Source organism: Antedon mediterranea, chromosome 4 (genome assembly GCF_964355755.1).
Source record: "Antedon mediterranea chromosome 4, ecAntMedi1.1, whole genome shotgun sequence".
NCBI classification, from domain to species: domain Eukaryota; kingdom Metazoa; phylum Echinodermata; class Crinoidea; order Comatulida; family Antedonidae; genus Antedon; species Antedon mediterranea.
This window is the reverse complement of record NC_092673.1, coordinates 26,705,236-26,722,622: the sequence shown is the minus strand read 5'-3', so window position 1 is coordinate 26,722,622 and position 17,387 is coordinate 26,705,236. Positions and strand designations below refer to the sequence as shown.

Below are 17,387 nucleotides of genomic sequence, written 5' to 3'. Positions count from 1 at the left end.
AGCTCTGACGACTAACAGTTTTTGTTCTTTATTCAAATCAATGAAGAAATTCATTTCCTGTTTTAACCATTGTAACTGTAAGTATATAAGGGAGGAGACGTTGCAGTAGTAGCCCATGAAGAGTCTCTTCAGTCCGCCTCTAGAGACTAGGCGTAGCCCAGCAGAGAGAGGGGAGGGGCTAAAGCCTAGGTACTACTGTAGGGCAAGCAAGATAGTTTAGGACCTACTAGCTAGAGGAATAGGCTACTACTAGGCCTAAGCCTAGGCCTAGTACTAGTAGTACTAGTAGGTAACAGGGCCGTAGCCAGGATCTGTCAATGGGGGTTCGCACACTAAGTGTTTGGGTCACCCCACCCCCATACCTACCCCCCCCCCCCCCCGCCTGAGGCGAAGCAAATTTTGTTAAATGACACCCCTAGATGGCCGGAAAAGACACTCTCATGCAGCATGCTACCAATGAGCAAAACGATCGTACTTGGACTCGTGGACTATTTAAACGATAACATTTGTTGCCGTATGTTAGATGCGCGTGCTCTGTGCGGAACCGCCGATTGTTTGACCGTTTACTCGATATTTTGTTTTGCATTCAAGTTCAATGCGAACGTACGTCTAGGAGAAGCCCCGAAAAAAGCACACTGGGTGAAGGCAAATGCAATTCTTATTATAGCTCTATCTATAATATTTATTTACAGGAATTTGTTGAGGAAATTAAATATGCCAATGTAAATAGGTGATATTGATACATTGGAGTACGTATCGGCTGGTGGTCTAGAAAAAAATAATCGGATGCCATAATGTGAACTACAGTACATGATACCATAGATATTATAGTGTAAAATATTAATATTCACTATAATCCTCTATGATACATTATACTTCATAGCCACACATAAATACTGATGTATGCCGGAAGGCTATATACTTTATGCATGCTGCCTGACTGCCAGTGATCTAAACAATTGGTACGCAGTTGTCTGGCGGTGTCCTTTGTACGAATCGTTCGTCCCCCAGCTCGCTGTGAGACGCGTCAATATCATGTTACATGCAGGGACCAAACATTTATTTTTCAGGTTAAAATCGGCAATTCATTTGCAACTCTTTACAGACTATATCGCTCGAAGTACGCTCATACAGGGAAGAAGGTACTGTATGAGTTATTCCGAACGAGTTTACGAATTTTTTAATTTACGAACAACTTTTTGTACTGTGGGGCACGTATTTGGACGATTTTCGGAGATGAAAGTGAGGTATTGGGCATGTCGGGGATGGGGGTTCGCAGTCGGTTAAAGGGGGTTCACTGTAAAGGGGGGGTTCGCCCGAACCATAAAAACCCCCCTGGCTACGGGCCTGAGGTAGCCTATAGTTTTTTCACTTGAAATCAATCAAATTGACATTAAAACAATACATTTAGCCAGCCATATCAGGTTTTCCTATTGATGTTTGTTGAACAGTATCTGTCTGTGTGCAGTTATAATATTCTCATTATAATTAATTAGCACATTTTCTGTTTAATCGTTTTTCTAGAAATAAAATGGTTAAGCTTGTCTTTAATATTGAAGCTGATGTTGACCTAGGTCAAGTTGTGGTGTTGACTGGTAACTGTAAAGAACTTGGCAACTGGCTATGCAACGGGGTGAAACCACTGCAAAAATCAAAAGACACAAAGTATATATAACAGTAGTCGTACTACAATCCCTTCCACAAACATAGCAAAACTCTGAAGTCTAAACACCTGCAGTTTTGTATGGTGTGCTCTGAGTGTTCATGATTATTATAACTCATTTACTTATTTTTTGTTTAAATCTTTTCATTTCTTTGGACATGTCATCATCATGTCAATATATGTGCATATCACATTTTTTTGTTACGTAAAGTTTGTAGACAGAGCTTTAGAAAAAATATTTTTATTATAATGAAAAATAAATGATGTAATATTAATGATTAATTTGACAGATGGAAGTTGGAAATAGATATAAACTGTGTTGCTATTGGATCTGCAATAGAGTACCGGTATGCCGTGTGCAGTTTTCTAACAGGAGCTGATGGGCAAGTCAACACAATCATTCACAAATGGGAAACGCATAAGCAACCCAGGAACATATTGTTGTCAGGTAATGTACAGTGTGTATAGTATACAACTTATGGATATTTTATTCTCATAACATTTTTGTCCAAACAATGATTTGTTGTCCAATCAATCCTTTTTTATATTATATTATGTATAATTATTTGGTTCTCTCATATCAATGTTAACAACAAAAGTCAAATTCATTGTAAAAGGCTGGCAGAATTATCAGTGTTGAAGTGAAATCTCTAGATAATATGTTTTAAACTTAAGAAAATTAACTCAATTAATCAAGACTATTATCAGATCAAGAAGGGCTAGACTGAGACAGAACATTTTTTCCACAAACCGTTTCAGATTTTCAACACTGTACATGGCATGCAATGTATTTAATCAAAACTTTAAAATATAGTAACTTGTATTATAATATATTTAAATATTTATCACTTTGTATCTTAGTAGAATCATGAAAATAATACAAATATCTCAAAATTATAATATAAGATTTTGACAATAAAGGTATACCTTGTAATAGGTTTTACTAAACCATGCAATTAATTTCCCTGATAATGTACACAAACTTTTTTGATTGAGTGAAAAGAGATTATTGTTTTCATTTAACTCTTCTGGTGATGATGTGTGATGTTTAAAATAACTCATTGCACATTCTAACTTTAGCCAGTTTGTTATCATTGAAATGTATTGTATATGTGTGGTAATTCATGTGGTATTTCTAATTCATTCATATTAATTCTCATTCACTGTTGACGATATTTCTATACCATTTAGGTCCAAGTGTGGTTTCAAATGATGGTTGTTTTGGGGTCAAAGGTAAGTACTTATTTTTTGATATGATTTTAATTGTTCTAATGAATTAAAATACATTACACTTATATGTAGATACCTTTATTTTAAAAATCAATACAACAGTTTAATTTTTATAAATGATATTTTATATTATAATTAACCTTGTGCTTATTTATTAATAATATCAGAAGGCACACATGTACAAAATAAAATGTATAAACTTTTAAAAATATAATAAAATAAACTACTTGTAATTAAACATAATCTAGCATTCTCCATCTATTTTTCTAATTGTTCCAAGATGGAATAAAATGTGTGAGAGATGGCTGGTTAACTGACCAATCAGAAGTAAGGTTTATGTTGCATAGCAACCCTTTGGAGTTTACTAATATCAAGGAGCCTTCTAATGTTGGTTTTCGTGTAACAGCAAATCATATTCGACAAACAACTAATAACAGCTTGCCAATTCAAGTTAAGGTAATGTCAATGAATATGTAAATGTGTTGGGTATATAATAAAATTTTATAAAGCACTATTTACTGATGTAAACTAAAAATAACCTAACTAACTAACCTACCATGATACAGACATCACAACATGATAAACAGAGGAGATGCTGTATTACACAGAATTTTCCTATGAAACTGGAAAAAGTAATGTATGTCATGTGAAGATTCTGGTGGTTTAAGAGACAAATTCCACTTTAAGTTAATAATTAATAACATTAATGTTTTAATGAAGTATCTACAATGAACATTGTCTTTGCAGGCGTTCAATGAAGATGAGTATTTTGCAAAAACTCAATCAAAATCTGGCAAAATTTACAGAAATAACGAGTTTGTGGTGTTCTCCTCACAAGTATTGGACGTAAAAAACACAGTTAGTATTTCAATTTAAATAGCAACCTTAAAGGTTCTTTCACACCTGTTCTGGCATGGTTCTGATCCGGCGTTGGCAAATCAAATCGAACATCAATGTTTCGTTTTCACGATTTTCCACACGGCTATGCACAAATTGATAAACATCAACGTTTGATTTGCCGCCGCCGGACCACAACCATGCCAGAAGGACCCTTAATACTGTACACACTGCTACACGCAAGATAGGCATGCATTATAAACACAGACACAATATACTCTCAGGAATAACATAACCAACCAAGTATGGCTGTGTAATCTTATATCTTATCTAATATATGTATCATAAACATGGCAATGTTAAAAATAAAAATGAAATTTTAATTAAGCAACATTTATGTCGGTAAATGAAGCCTCGTGTAACTATTTGATGAAAACATTTAATGTCTTTCAATTTTTTTTAGGTGTTCAAAATTGAAGTGCTGTCATCTGAGGATCATGAGCATGTTCATATATGTGGACATGCAACTGTGTTTGGTACAAATCTAACAAAAACTAGAGATTGTGTACCATGTCCTGTAACCAATTCAAATGGAGATGCAATAGGCATCCTAAGAGGTAGGAATGTATAGTACAGTATAATCCCACCTTTTTGAAGGGGACACTTTCCTTTGAAACAAATGTGGGGGAATATATATACACTACCGCCAACCCCCATTCAAAGGACATCTCTATTAACTGGACACTTTGTATAGTCCTGAAGGTGTCCCCTTAAGCGTGGTTCCCACTAGCGACGCAACGCAAGGACGTAACGCAACGCAAGTGAATTGACCAATCACAAGCGATGGCTTATTCGCTTTTGATTGCTAACTGTCTATAACTTCGCTTGTCATTTGTTAAAACGCTTGCGTTGCGTTTACGTCCTTGCGTTACGTTTTAGTGGGAACCAAGCTTGAATAAGTGTTCTACAATACTAATTATACTAATATCTACTATACCATTGATTTCAAAGTTTTGGATCTCCATCAGTGCACAAAGTTAAGGCTTTTCATGCATAATGTATGTATTCACAATGAGTTTGTCTGTCAATTATAATTAATTATTAATAAGTAATTTAAAAAAATGCTAAATCTACAGATAATTTTTATTTGTGCTTTTAGTTTAAACACATAATTCGCGGCGCTTGTTTAAATTTTTTAATAACATTTTATTAATACTTTATATGTTTTAATTTTTTTTAAAATTAACTTGTATTGTTTGTTATTTATTAATTGTTATTTTAATATTGTGAATTCAACAATGTTTACTTTGTTGCAATCAAAAATTTGAATTATTTATTTAATAATAATAATGTTCTTATCTTTTTTTCTACAGTGCAATATGTTGTAATAAAGCCGCTACCCAACTGTAGTTCTTTGTGTACATTTGAAAAGCCTTATCAGTGGTCTAGTACAGGCTGTCTAAGTATTGGACATCGAGGCATGGGCAGGTCATTCAAAGATACCGGATTATTAGTGGAGTGAGTTTATTTATAGCAACAGTAGAACCTCTATTAAGGGGACACCTTCATGGACCAAACACAATGCCTATTATATACAATGTTTAAGCATTAAATAGCCAGAACAAATGCTCCATGACTTTTTATATAGTTGATCCTCACTTTTTGAATTTGAATGAAATTTGATACCTCTGTAATAATAATGATATAATAATATTTATTGGTTACTCTCCTTTAAAACGGAGGAACAGTTTTGAGTGAGTTTTGACTCATACAAAATGGTTACAAAAATAGAGATTTTTAAATATTGCTATATCAAATTCTATAAAAAAAATTGATAGATGTAATTAAGTAATATTAATTTAATATTAATTCTAATTTTTTTTATCATGATTTTTTTCAAGAGACAAAAAGGTATTTAAAATTAAATTATACCCAAATTATCCTTATTTTAAACAGAATTGGTATAGCAAAATCTGCAGAAAAGTATATAGAAAACACAATAGGTGCATTTAAAGGTGCTACAGAAGCTGTAAGTAGAACCTAATCCACTGGGAATAACTATTGACAATTTGTATTATGGCAATTTCAGTGCTAACTGTCTAAGCCTGTTATAAAGTGGATTAAATCAGGGCAAAACAGGATGTTAGTGTGGCTATTTTGCGTCACTACCTAAGGATAATAAGACTTAATTAATCTCTGTCTACACTATCAAACTTTATCTAAATATGAAGTGCCCATATTTGGACATGATGATGTCACATCATTACTATATGGCATATTACTACCATCACTCTTTTTTGTCAAACTAGTAGATAGTGTAGACAGAGCTTTATAGAAAGGGGGAATTAGTTTTTATTATGTAATTATTATTATTACTATTAGGTGATAATAGGTAAAATAGTATTTTTCAGACATATTTTGTGAATTTTCAAAAGTCTTTGTTTAATATAAAATATTTAATATTTGCATCTACAGCCAGTATTAATACAGTAGAATAAGAAAGGACATCCCTGAGACCCAACAGAGTGTCCCCCTAGGGGTGCTCCCTATTCTCCCCACTCCCATTTAAAAAAATTAACATTTCTGCAAAATGCAGAACAAACATATAAATAGCACGGAAAGACCAAACAGGATACTGTCCCCTTAATAGTAGTGTCTTCTGAATAGAGTGCCATAAGGGATAGATTCTACTATAGTGGCACTTCCTAATTATTTTTGTAGGGTGCTCATATGGTAGAATTTGACGTCCACATCTGCAAAGATCGCATACCGATAGTGTACCATGATTATGATGTGCCTGTACGTTTACAGAAGGTATGATATCTTTGTAAACAATTTTGTTATGGCCAAGAGGCTTATTTTGTTTTCGTGCCTCAATGTATACACTGTCTTGAAACAGATATTTGTTTGTGCTTACAAACGCTTTTTAATATTAATAATTTTATTGTATACATACATAAATAAGTTTCACAAATTATGAGATAGAAAGTATGTATGTAGTTTAGCTTTTTTTTGTTTACGCTTCTATGTTTTGTAGGCTGATGACCCAGATAAACACTTTGAACATAAGATACTATTGTCAGATTTAACATGTGACCAACTGCAACAAGTACAGGTACGTACTAGGAGAACTAGGAGGAAATGTAGTTGAATACAATACTCTCAAAAGTGGGAACCATATTCATCTATCCATACTTTATGTTGAGTCGAGTGGCTGAGCGGTTAAGGCAGGCATGCCGCAAACCATTGTAATACAATTGTCACAGGTTTAAGACACCACCATTGTTCTGGTGGTAGAACAAGTCTTCTCAGATAAGGACTTAAAACTGGAGGTCTAGTTTACACATCTGGCTCGTGTGCACTTTAAAAAACCCAGTGCACATTTCGAAAGAGTAGGGATTACCCCTGTGTATTCGTCCAATCAGCCCCTGTCGTGGTTAATAGGCGACCGGGTGCCATTTGGTGGCAGCATTCGACACGAAGGGACCCTAGGGGAGTAGAAGTTGTGGTATGTGTTGTGCGCACTCCAGCCCAGTACGCTGCAGGTCACAGGTTATTCCTCCACATTTACCTATTCATCCATCTTATTTGATTGGTCATACAGTTCTGTTGTGTAACCAATGTATTTTTTTTAAATTTCAGACAACACATACACCAGTAAACGCAGGTAATATTTCTACAATATTAATTAATAAATTTGGTTAATTTGAGTGAATATAATTCCATATTTTTTGGGAGTTTTGTAATAGTGATGATAATAATCTTGTCTACAGATTTGAAAAATGACGATAGATTGTTTCCACCACTCGCCAAAGTTCTGAATGAGACGCCAATTCACCTTGCATTTAATGTTGAGATCAAATATCCAATGGAACAAGTGGTAAGAGATCCTCACCCCCACCCCCACCCAAAAAAAGACCCCAACCACACACAAGCACATCGCCAGGATTCTTACTTTTTTTTCAAAAAAAGGAACTTCTTTCTACAAAAGGGGCAAAAATCTGTTTTTGTTAGATAGCATGTCATCACTTTTCCTACTGGGCCTTTGAACTTGTCTTTACTGGCTTGACAGACACACACACACACACACATAACTATTAAATATTCTTACCAAAGAACTTATAACACAAGAATCTCCTGTTCTTCAATTTGCATTCAAAACACAGTATCGGAAATACAGGGTTAAAAGGTCAAACTGGGTATAGCTTTAGACGAACAGGAGATTCTTGTGTTATAAGTTCTTTGTTCTTACTAATTAAGTTACTTAAGTAGACTCTCTGCACCCCTTTTCTTTTTTTGCATACTGTAATGTATAACATTATGGAGTCCTATTCAAATAGCCTTTTTATTTACTCATTATTTTGTTATTACAATTTGTACAGAATGGAATAAGTGAATGTCCAGATTATGCGACTGACATGTCTGACCTTGTTGACAATACATTACAAGTACTCATTGAGCATGCTCAGAACCGAAAGATTGTCATATCCAGTTTTGATACTGACGTCTGCGCTCTGTGAGTACAGTACAATATCAATTAACTTTATTTTGTTTTTTTTTTATTTTTTATTTCAGAAATATTTTCCATATCACTATCAACACAATTGAAAAATAGCACACAAACATTAATTTACTGAAATGTCTATTAAGAATGAAATTATTATTAAAAAACGTATTGTTATAAACTTTAGGTTGCGTCTGAAACAGAACCGCTTCCCTGTCATGTTGATACACTGTGGTCCAACAGAAAAGTATATTGCGTACTCAGACCCTCGTATAACTACCGTGCAGTCAGCAATGTATTGGATCAAGGGAGAACAACTTGCTGTAAGTTTAAAAACATTTAAACATGTAAATTATTGTGTATTTCTCTTATACATTTTTTGTGACATGCAAATTATCTAATTTAAATATTTTGTTCATAGGGTATGGTTGGACATGTGGATGACTACAGAAATGATGATTCTGTTATACCATTGTTGAGTAAATCTAATATTCACCTCTTTCTATGGGGAGAAGACAACAAAAACCCTGTCATTGTTCAAGATATGATGAGCAAAGGGGTTGAAGGCATCCTCACAGATGAGTAAGTTAAGATCAGAGGTGTCTAGTGGGTTGTACCATTATTATATGAGGGCTATATTAAAGTTGATGGTTTTTATAAATCTAGAAAACTAAGATATTTTTTAATAGCGGGTTGTACCATTATTATATAAGGGATATAAGTTGATTGATTTTTTTTAGAGCTATAACACTAAGATATATTAAAGCTCTGTCTACACTATATCAAACTTTATGTAAAAAAAATGTGATGTGCCCATATATGGACATGATGATGTCATATCACTACCATATTTGTTTTGTGTCAAAGAAGTACTTATAATGTAATAATTATGTTTTATTGTTGTTTCTTTACAGTGTAACAACTCTTCCACAGTTGACTTGATGACTGACTGTATACATTGGTCACAGGTTACATTTTTAAGATTTAATAAAGCCAGATAAAAAATGTTTGTAAGTGCAAATGATGCTGTGTGTTGGGGTGGTGTGGTGTGCTGATAGGGTGGCACGTTGATGAGATTCCGCTGTGAGTGTGTGGTGGTGGTGGTGGTGGTGGTGGTGGTGGTGGTGGTGGTGGTACCTAGTGATGTTATGGCAGTTTGTTTGGTGATAGAGTAATATGCTGAATAACCTGCACATTATGTAATATTATCACCTTATAATAAAAATTCACAATTAACTTCACTGCCATCAAATTGAAATTAATATACTTAATTAACTGTATTTATTAATCAGCATTGTTAACAATTTTGTTGTTGAGAGTTTAAGTTCATTTCAATAAATGAAATATTATTCATTTTTCAGGAATAGTATTAGTTGTAATTAGAAGTAAAATAATACAGTAGTAGTAATATATAATATATTTAGAAATGTTATTTTATTTTCAATCAAATATTAATTAAAATATTAATATATAATAGATAATAATATTATAATATTTTCAAGATATAGTGATAAATAAGATGTTTATGTTGATTGGTTCACAATTTTAAGAAGATATAATATTTTTAATAGTTTTTTATAATTTGAATATGAATTATATTTAATATAATAAATTTAATATATTATTAAATTTACTCAATATTAAAAATATATAAAGATACTGATAAATTAGATATTTACATTGACTAGTTGATATTAGGAATATATAATATATTTAATAGTATAGTTGTTTATAATTTGTTAATTTTCAATCAAATTAGATTTAATATAATAATAGATTTAATATTTTATTAAATATACTTGTGTGTGCAGGTTTGAATTGTATTTGTAATACTTGATATTATTACATTTCAGAATTAAAATTGAAAAAAAATGTTTGCCTCTTATTGCAATAAAGAAAAATCTTCTCTTTAGTTTGCTAAATTTGTTGTTTCTGGTTAAACTTTTTTTTACCCACATAAGATTGTCCTAAATCAATTTAGTTTTTATTTTGGACTCGCATCCATTTTAAAACTACTATAAGCCATTATATACAATCAGCCAAAAAACAGCTGCATAGCAAAATACATTAAAAAAACAGGAGACAAAAAGTTTGTAAAATATAAATGTAATATATTTGTTCTATATTTTAACTACAAATGCATTTGTGATAAGCATATTTGATGTTTCTATTTTCAAAAAGTTATTTTATTTCACAGTAAATGATTTATTTCATTTTTTATGTATCTTTACAACATTTATGTAATTTTTATAAATTGATATTTTATTGTTTCCAAAGTGTTAATGACATAAAATAATGATTGTGAGTAAAAATTGTAGTCTGATCTCATTTCATATAAATTATAGTAAAAAATATGAAATTACAGTGCTGATTGTTGCTTTGAAAGTGGAAATATCTACAATTTCTTCAAAAATGAATAGAAACTACAAATCTTAATAAAAATCCCAACCAAAAAAAGAAAATAAAATGCACTAACCACTCACTGTAATTATCATCACTTCCATCAACTTTACAGTATGCTTAATTGTGCAGTACTTTTACTGTATGCTTAATTGTGCAGTACTTATACTGTATGCTTAATCGTGCAGTACTTTTACTGTATGCTTAATTGTGCAGTACTTTTACTGTATGCCTAATCGTGCAGTACTTTTACTGTATGCTTAATCGTGCAGTACTTTACTGTATGCTTAATCAAGCAGTACTTTTATTGTATGTTTAATCAAGCAGTACTTTTATTGTATGTTTAATCGTGCAGTACTTTTACTGTATGCTTAATCATGCAGTACTTTTACTGTATGCCTAACCGTGCAGTACCTACTTTTACAGTATGCTTAATCGTGCAGTACTTTTACTGTTTGCCTAACCGTGCAGTACTTACTTTTACAGTATGCTTAATCGTGCAGTACTTTTACTGAATGCTTAATTGTGCAGTACTTTTACAGTATGCTTAATCGTGCAGTACTTTTACTCGATGCCTACCGTCCAGTAATTTTACTCTATGCCTACCGTCCAGTACTTTTCCTCTATGCCTACTGTTCAGTACTCTTCCTCTATGCCTACTGTTCAGTACTTTTCCTCTATGCCTACTGTTCAGTACTTTTCCTCTATGCCTACTGTTCAGTACTTTTACTCTATGCCTACCGTGCAGTACTTTTCCTCTATGCCTACTGTTCAGTACTTTTCCTCTATGCCTACCGTGCAGTACTTTTCCTCTATGCCTACCGTGCAGTACTTTTCCTCTATGCCTACTGTTCAGTACTTTTCTTCTATGCCTACCGTGCAGTACTTTTCCTCTATGCCTACCGTGCAGTACTTTTCCTCTATGCCTACTGTTCAGTACTTTTCCTCTATGCCTACTGTTCAGTACTTTTCCTCTATGCCTACTGTTCAGTACTCTTCCTCTATGCCTACTGTTCAGTACTTTTCCTCTATGCCTACTGTTCAGTACTTTTCCTCTATGCCTACCGTGCAGTACTTTTCCTCTATGCCTACTGTTCAGTACTTTTCCTCTATACCTACTGTTCAGTACTTTTCCTCTATGCCTACTGTTCAGTACTTTTCCTCTATGCCTACTGTTCAGTACTCTTCCTCTATGCCTACCGTGCAGTACTTTTCCTCTATGCCTACTGTTCAGTACTTTTCCTCTATGCCTACTGTTCAGTACTTTTCCTCTATGCCTACTGTTCAGTACTTTTCCTCTATGCCTACTGTTCAGTACTCTTCCTCTATGCCTACTGTTCAGTACTTTTCCTCTATGCCTATAACTGTTCAGTACTTTTCCTCTATGCCTACTGTTCAGTACTTTTACTCTATGCCTACCGTGCAGTACTTTTCCTCTATGCCTACCGTGCAGTACTTTTCCTCTATGCCTACTGTTCAGTACTTTTCCTCTATGCCTACTGTTCAGTACTCTTCCTCTATGCCTACTGTTCAGTACTTTTCCTCTATGCCTACTGTTCAGTACTTTTACTCTGTGCCTACTGTTCAGTACTTTTACTCTATGCCTACTGTTCAGTACTTTTCCTCTATGCCTACTGTTCAGTACTTTTACTCTATGCCTACTGTCAGTACTTTTACTGTATGCCTACTGTTCAGTACTTTTACTCTATGCCTACTGTTCAGTACTTTTACTCTATGCCTACTGTTCAGTACTTTTACTGTATGCCTACTGTTCAGTACTTTTACTCTATGCCTACTGTTCAGTACTTTTACTGTATGCCTACTGTTCAGTACTTTTACTCTATGCCTACTGTTCAGTACTTTTACTGTATGCCTACTGTTCAGTACTTTTACTCTATGCCTACCGTGCAGTACTTTTCCTCTATGCCTACTGTTCAGTACTTTTACTGTATGCCTACTGTTCAGTACTTTTACTCTATGCCTACCGTGCAGTACTTTTCCTCTATGGCTACTGTTCAGTACTTTTACTCTATGCCTACTGTTCAGTACTTTTAGTTTACTGTATGCCTACTGTTCAGTATTTTTACTGTATGCCTACTGTTCAGTACTTTTACTGTATGCCTACTGTTCAGTATTTTTACTGTATGCCTACTGTTCAGTACTTTTACTGTATGCCTACTGTTCAGTATTTTTACTGTATGCCTACTGTTCAGTATTTTTACTGTATGCCTACTGTTCAGTACTTTTCCTCTATGCCTACTGTTCAGTACTTTTCCTCTATGGCTACTGTTCAGTACTTTATCTCTATGCCTACTGTTCAGTATTTTTACTGTATGCCTACTGTTCAGTACTTTTCCTCTATGCCTACTGTTCAGTATGCCTACTGTTCAGTACTTTATTACTGTATTGTTTTCATAATTATTCTCATTGTTGTTCTTCCTTCATCTTGTCTACATTAATCGTCAATAATTATTATAACAATTCTAAATAATTATCATCATAAGTCTTAATTGTCATCAACCTACAGTTTTTGTTATAATATCTTGGATGGATGTTTGATAAATGGTGATGATGATATGAGGAGGAGTTTCAACTCCTAAAAAGATGAGGATAGTGTCGCCCTCTATAGTTAAAATTAACATCATTATTATTCACGCTAAATCAAACAGTATATTATAAATTGATTTATATCGCTTACATCTGATACGCTCTGATGATTTTGTGACTGACAACATGCAAACACATATCTACACATGAATCTATGTAGTATTTTAAGCCCATGCATGTTAAGTGAATTTGTAGCGAGGTTGATCAGACCAGAGATAGATAGCCTGCTGACAGTTTTCCCAACACTAGTAGCTTCATCCTATACCGTTGCTGTCTGATGTTAATTCATTGCTAAGTCGGCGCGTGCCAACGTCGTCTGGTGCTAAATTCTCAGTAATACTAATTTAAGCATTGACTGTGGTGAGTATCGTATTTTTATCTAATTATACATCATCTATATATACTGTATATATATATATATATATATATATGTTTAAGTTTGTCGAATGCGTCTTTATTTTGATCATACATCTGCTGTCGATGCAGGGGAACCAGTGTGTTTAAGAAGGTTCATATTTCTCTAGCCTATGGTGAGTACACTTGACTGGTGGAGGTCCCTGGAGACAGGATGCCCTTCTTATTTCTCTGACAGGGGGCTTAACGGGTTACAATTTACCTAAACAATAATACGTGTCAGAAAGAGATAGATAGCGTGGTGTTTTAGAAAGGTATACATTAATTATTTTAGGCTTTTTGTGATATCATATCACAAATGTCTTGCATATAAAGCATAGGTCTACTGTTCGATTATTTTGTTTATATGTAAATGTAATTAAATTGTGTTTAGTTTCTGAATAAACTTGGAATTTCACCGCAACAAAATTGGATACAAATTTTATCGTACTTTATGTGAAATACTACTACTACTTTTTTACTGAATTTTCATAATTTTTGTTTTCAATTTTTCTTAATAAATAATGCTCATTGTTATTTGGAATGTTACTATAGATACGTATTTGTTTTTTATTCATTTTATTAACATTTTCATTCATAACAACTTGAATATTAATCAATAATTTTTATTTAATAATATTTATTGTGTAGTGGTATTATGCTATAAATGTATATAAATTCTATAAAGGTATTTTGAGGATGGTTTATGATAAAGTTTACTGTAAATTTCTAGAAAAATATGTTTTATTTATTTAAAAAAAATTCATTTAATCATAGTTTACGATATTTTACTACTGTACATTGTCACAAACTGTCAAAATGATTGATAAATTGTGGTACTAAAGTATTGAATAAGTGGAATTCCAAAACATAACATTAAAAAAAGAAAATACAAATTTTAAACTACATTTTTATTTTAATATATAAGATAAAAATTTGATAAAATTATAAAGCATAGAAAATTAAATAAATGGAATTCCATATCATAACGTCAAATATATTTAAGAAAATATTATTTTTAAAAGCTACATTTTTATTAATAAATTATATTTCATTTCATTTATATTCAACAATTACGAGTTTGCCTTTTAATATATCATTGCATTAAAATGACATTGTAAGGGTTTAGGATACAGGTAATAAACCATTAAAAATGATAATGCTATGCTCCCTTTACGATGATTTTGAACACCGCGACAAGCAAGAAAAAAAAACTCCGCGCTAATGTACTAATAATAAATTATGTTTATATGAAATATATGTTTTATATTGCACAGTTGAAATAAATATATAATATAATAAAATACCTTTGGATTAACGATGATAAAATATATTTAGCAGATTATAAATTACAAATTTTCTAGTTTTTATTGATTTATTCAAGCAATTTACAGTGGACATTACAATCATTCTTAAGCTTTGATAAAGCCTATACTATAGTAGCGTTATATTATGCATCATTTATTGTACAAGAGTAGGAGAAGCAGATCTATAATTGAAAATGAGGCCATATATACAGTATTTAAAAATACACTATTTATACACTGTTTTAACTGGATTAACACTTGATTCATCAGTGTCCACTCATTGGTCCCCCTTAAATCCCCTCTAGTTAACATTGAATCCTCTCTGGGTTACCTTAAATAATCTCTAAGGTTCCTTAATATCCTCTCTGGATTTATTTCTTAAATCACCTCTAAATTCCTTTAAATCCTCTTTTGTACACTGTAAAACTCCTCTGGGTTTCCTTAAATCCCCTATGGGTTCTTTAAATAACTTCTAAATTACCTTGAATCCCCTCTGGCACACTTTTGTTTCTCCTCCTACTTCCCACTGGACCATCTTCAATTTCCCTTAAACATCCAAGTTATTTCTTAAATAATTATCATCTAAATTCCCTTAAATCCCCTATGGGTTACCTTGAATAACCTCTAAATTACTTTGAATCCCCTCTGGCACACCCTCTAAATTCCCTTTAAATCCCCCCAGACACACTCTTTAATCTCCTTCTCCCCTTACATCTATTTCCCTTATCCCCACTGCATTACATTGAATCATCCCTGGGTTACCTTAAATAATCTCTAAGGTCCCTAATCTTCTCTGGATTTATTTCTTAAATCACCTCTAAATTCCCTTTAATCCCCTCATACCAACTCTTTAATCTCTCCTCTCTCCTCCCTCCTCCCCCTACACCTTTTTTTCCATTTCCCTCTAACCACTTTACCTTGAATCTCTTTTTCCAACAAACAAAACATGAAATACTTTAAAGACAGCTTTTGTAATCTTGTTTTACAATGTAATTGACAATTTACGTTTTCACGTTCCTGTACCATTAAGGTTGAGACAATAAATATCATTGGATAAAATACTTTACAAGATTAAATATTGGATTCCCAGAATGATGTAAAGGTTATAACAATTATCTTTGTAGTCGTGTTTATAGATGTTGACATTTTCCTAGAAACTTAAATCGGCAATAATTTTTGTGCAATATTTAATTAAATACATTTCAAAAGTTTTTCCTATAATTTGAAAGGTTAACTAAAGCAAACTATCTTTTATGTTTTTATTTTATAAATGTAATTATAGATTATGTAGATTGTGGAAAAAAACAGTTTAAATATACAACTGTATAATATTTGATTTTATACAGACTTTTATATATATATCCATTATCATTTTTGAGACAAATAAAGAATCCCAAATAAAAACATTTTTATGAAGATGAAGATCAGAGCGCTGTAGATTTAGATGTTACACGTCTTTTCAACAACATTCTTTTCCCCTAAGGGTCACATCGTGTCATCGGCAGCCAACAACGGCGCCATTACATCTGTCTACGACAGTGTGTGTGTAAACTAGTACACCGGGGTAACCCCCTACTCATCTCAAAAGATGTACTAGGTTCTTTTAAAGTGCACACGAGCAATATGCATACACTGGACCTACTGTTTTTAGTCCTTATCCGAGAAGACTTGTTGTACCACCAGAACCATGAAGCGAGTGAGCCTCGAACCCTTGCCGATGTTATGGCTATGGATTACGGTTCCACTGTCTTAACCGCTCGGCCATTGCTGTGCAACTTTTAGTTTCAACACAAAATAACGGCTATTTGATTGACTTAGCTGGCCTTGTGTTAACTACACTGTAGTAACGTTTTAATTGACCGCCAGAGCAAAATTTTTTGACGATCACCAACTGATTTAAACGGTTCACCGAAAACGCAGTCATAAAAATTATATTTTAAATCTATTTTTTAAATAAGCGGTAATAATTTGGTGCTATGCAGCAGAAACAGACCCCAAGGTAAAAAGAAAAAAATGTATGTGATTAATGTGAATAATTTAGAGTTAAATTCATGTAATAATATAGTTGATGAAGATTGAATACCAATATACACTTTATAATGTATTATAATAGATTGTTTTTCTTTTAACACCAATACTACCACAATCACTCAACGATGTTATTACTGCAAATTAATTAAATAAATTGACTCACATTCACCAACAACACGGGGTATTAACACACATGAATAAGAAACGCTTAAAATTAGATCAGGGACGTTCGCAGAATCTTATTTATTGGGAACGTGAGTCCAGGACCGCTTAATTCCATGAAAGCAACGTATGCTTGGGAACACAATATGATTTTATCGTGTAATTATAATTATTATCTTATATAAAATCATCTTTATTTCAAATATGAAAAACAAGAAAAATAATAACAAACATCCCAGGTCAAAGCTTGGAG

General features: G+C 32.8%; 2 protein-coding genes across 2 annotated transcripts in view; both read left to right on the top strand.

Moving 5' to 3' along the window:
• The first annotated feature begins 12 nt into the window (after positions 1–12).
• LOC140047078 (glycerophosphocholine phosphodiesterase GPCPD1-like) lies at positions 13–9,319 on the top strand. Its single transcript, XM_072091889.1, has 17 exons — positions 13–77; positions 1,525–1,665; positions 1,954–2,111; positions 2,855–2,896; positions 3,174–3,349; positions 3,641–3,751; positions 4,194–4,347; positions 5,104–5,248; positions 5,687–5,759; positions 6,452–6,544; positions 6,768–6,845; positions 7,373–7,397; positions 7,504–7,610; positions 8,113–8,246; positions 8,422–8,557; positions 8,656–8,816; positions 9,149–9,319. The coding sequence occupies exons 2-17, from the start codon at positions 1,532–1,534 to the stop codon at positions 9,174–9,176; spliced, it is 1,755 nt and encodes a 584-aa protein (XP_071947990.1). The 5' UTR covers positions 13–77; positions 1,525–1,531; the 3' UTR covers positions 9,177–9,319.
• A 3,971-nt stretch (positions 9,320–13,290) lies between these two features.
• The window catches only part of LOC140047076 (gamma-aminobutyric acid type B receptor subunit 1-like), a 98,522-nt gene continuing 94,425 nt past the window's right edge, over positions 13,291–17,387 (top strand). The window contains exon 1 of the mRNA XM_072091887.1: positions 13,291–13,601. The gene's annotated coding sequence lies outside the window, so the exon portion shown is untranslated. The remainder of the gene's footprint in view (positions 13,602–17,387) is intronic.

What these genes read in the sequence shown, in the direction of transcription:
- LOC140047078 (XM_072091889.1), top strand. Translation starts at nt 1,532, where the DNA reads ATGGTTAAGCTTGTCTTTAATATTGAAGCTGATGTTGACCTAGGTCAA. An exon ending in TGCCTGTACGTTTACAGAAG is followed by an intron (nt 6,545 to 6,767) that starts GTATGATATCTT and finishes TATGTTTTGTAG; the next exon opens with GCTGATGACCCAGATAAACA. An exon ending in ACATACACCAGTAAACGCAG is followed by an intron (nt 7,398 to 7,503) that starts GTAATATTTCTA and finishes TCTTGTCTACAG; the next exon opens with ATTTGAAAAATGACGATAGA.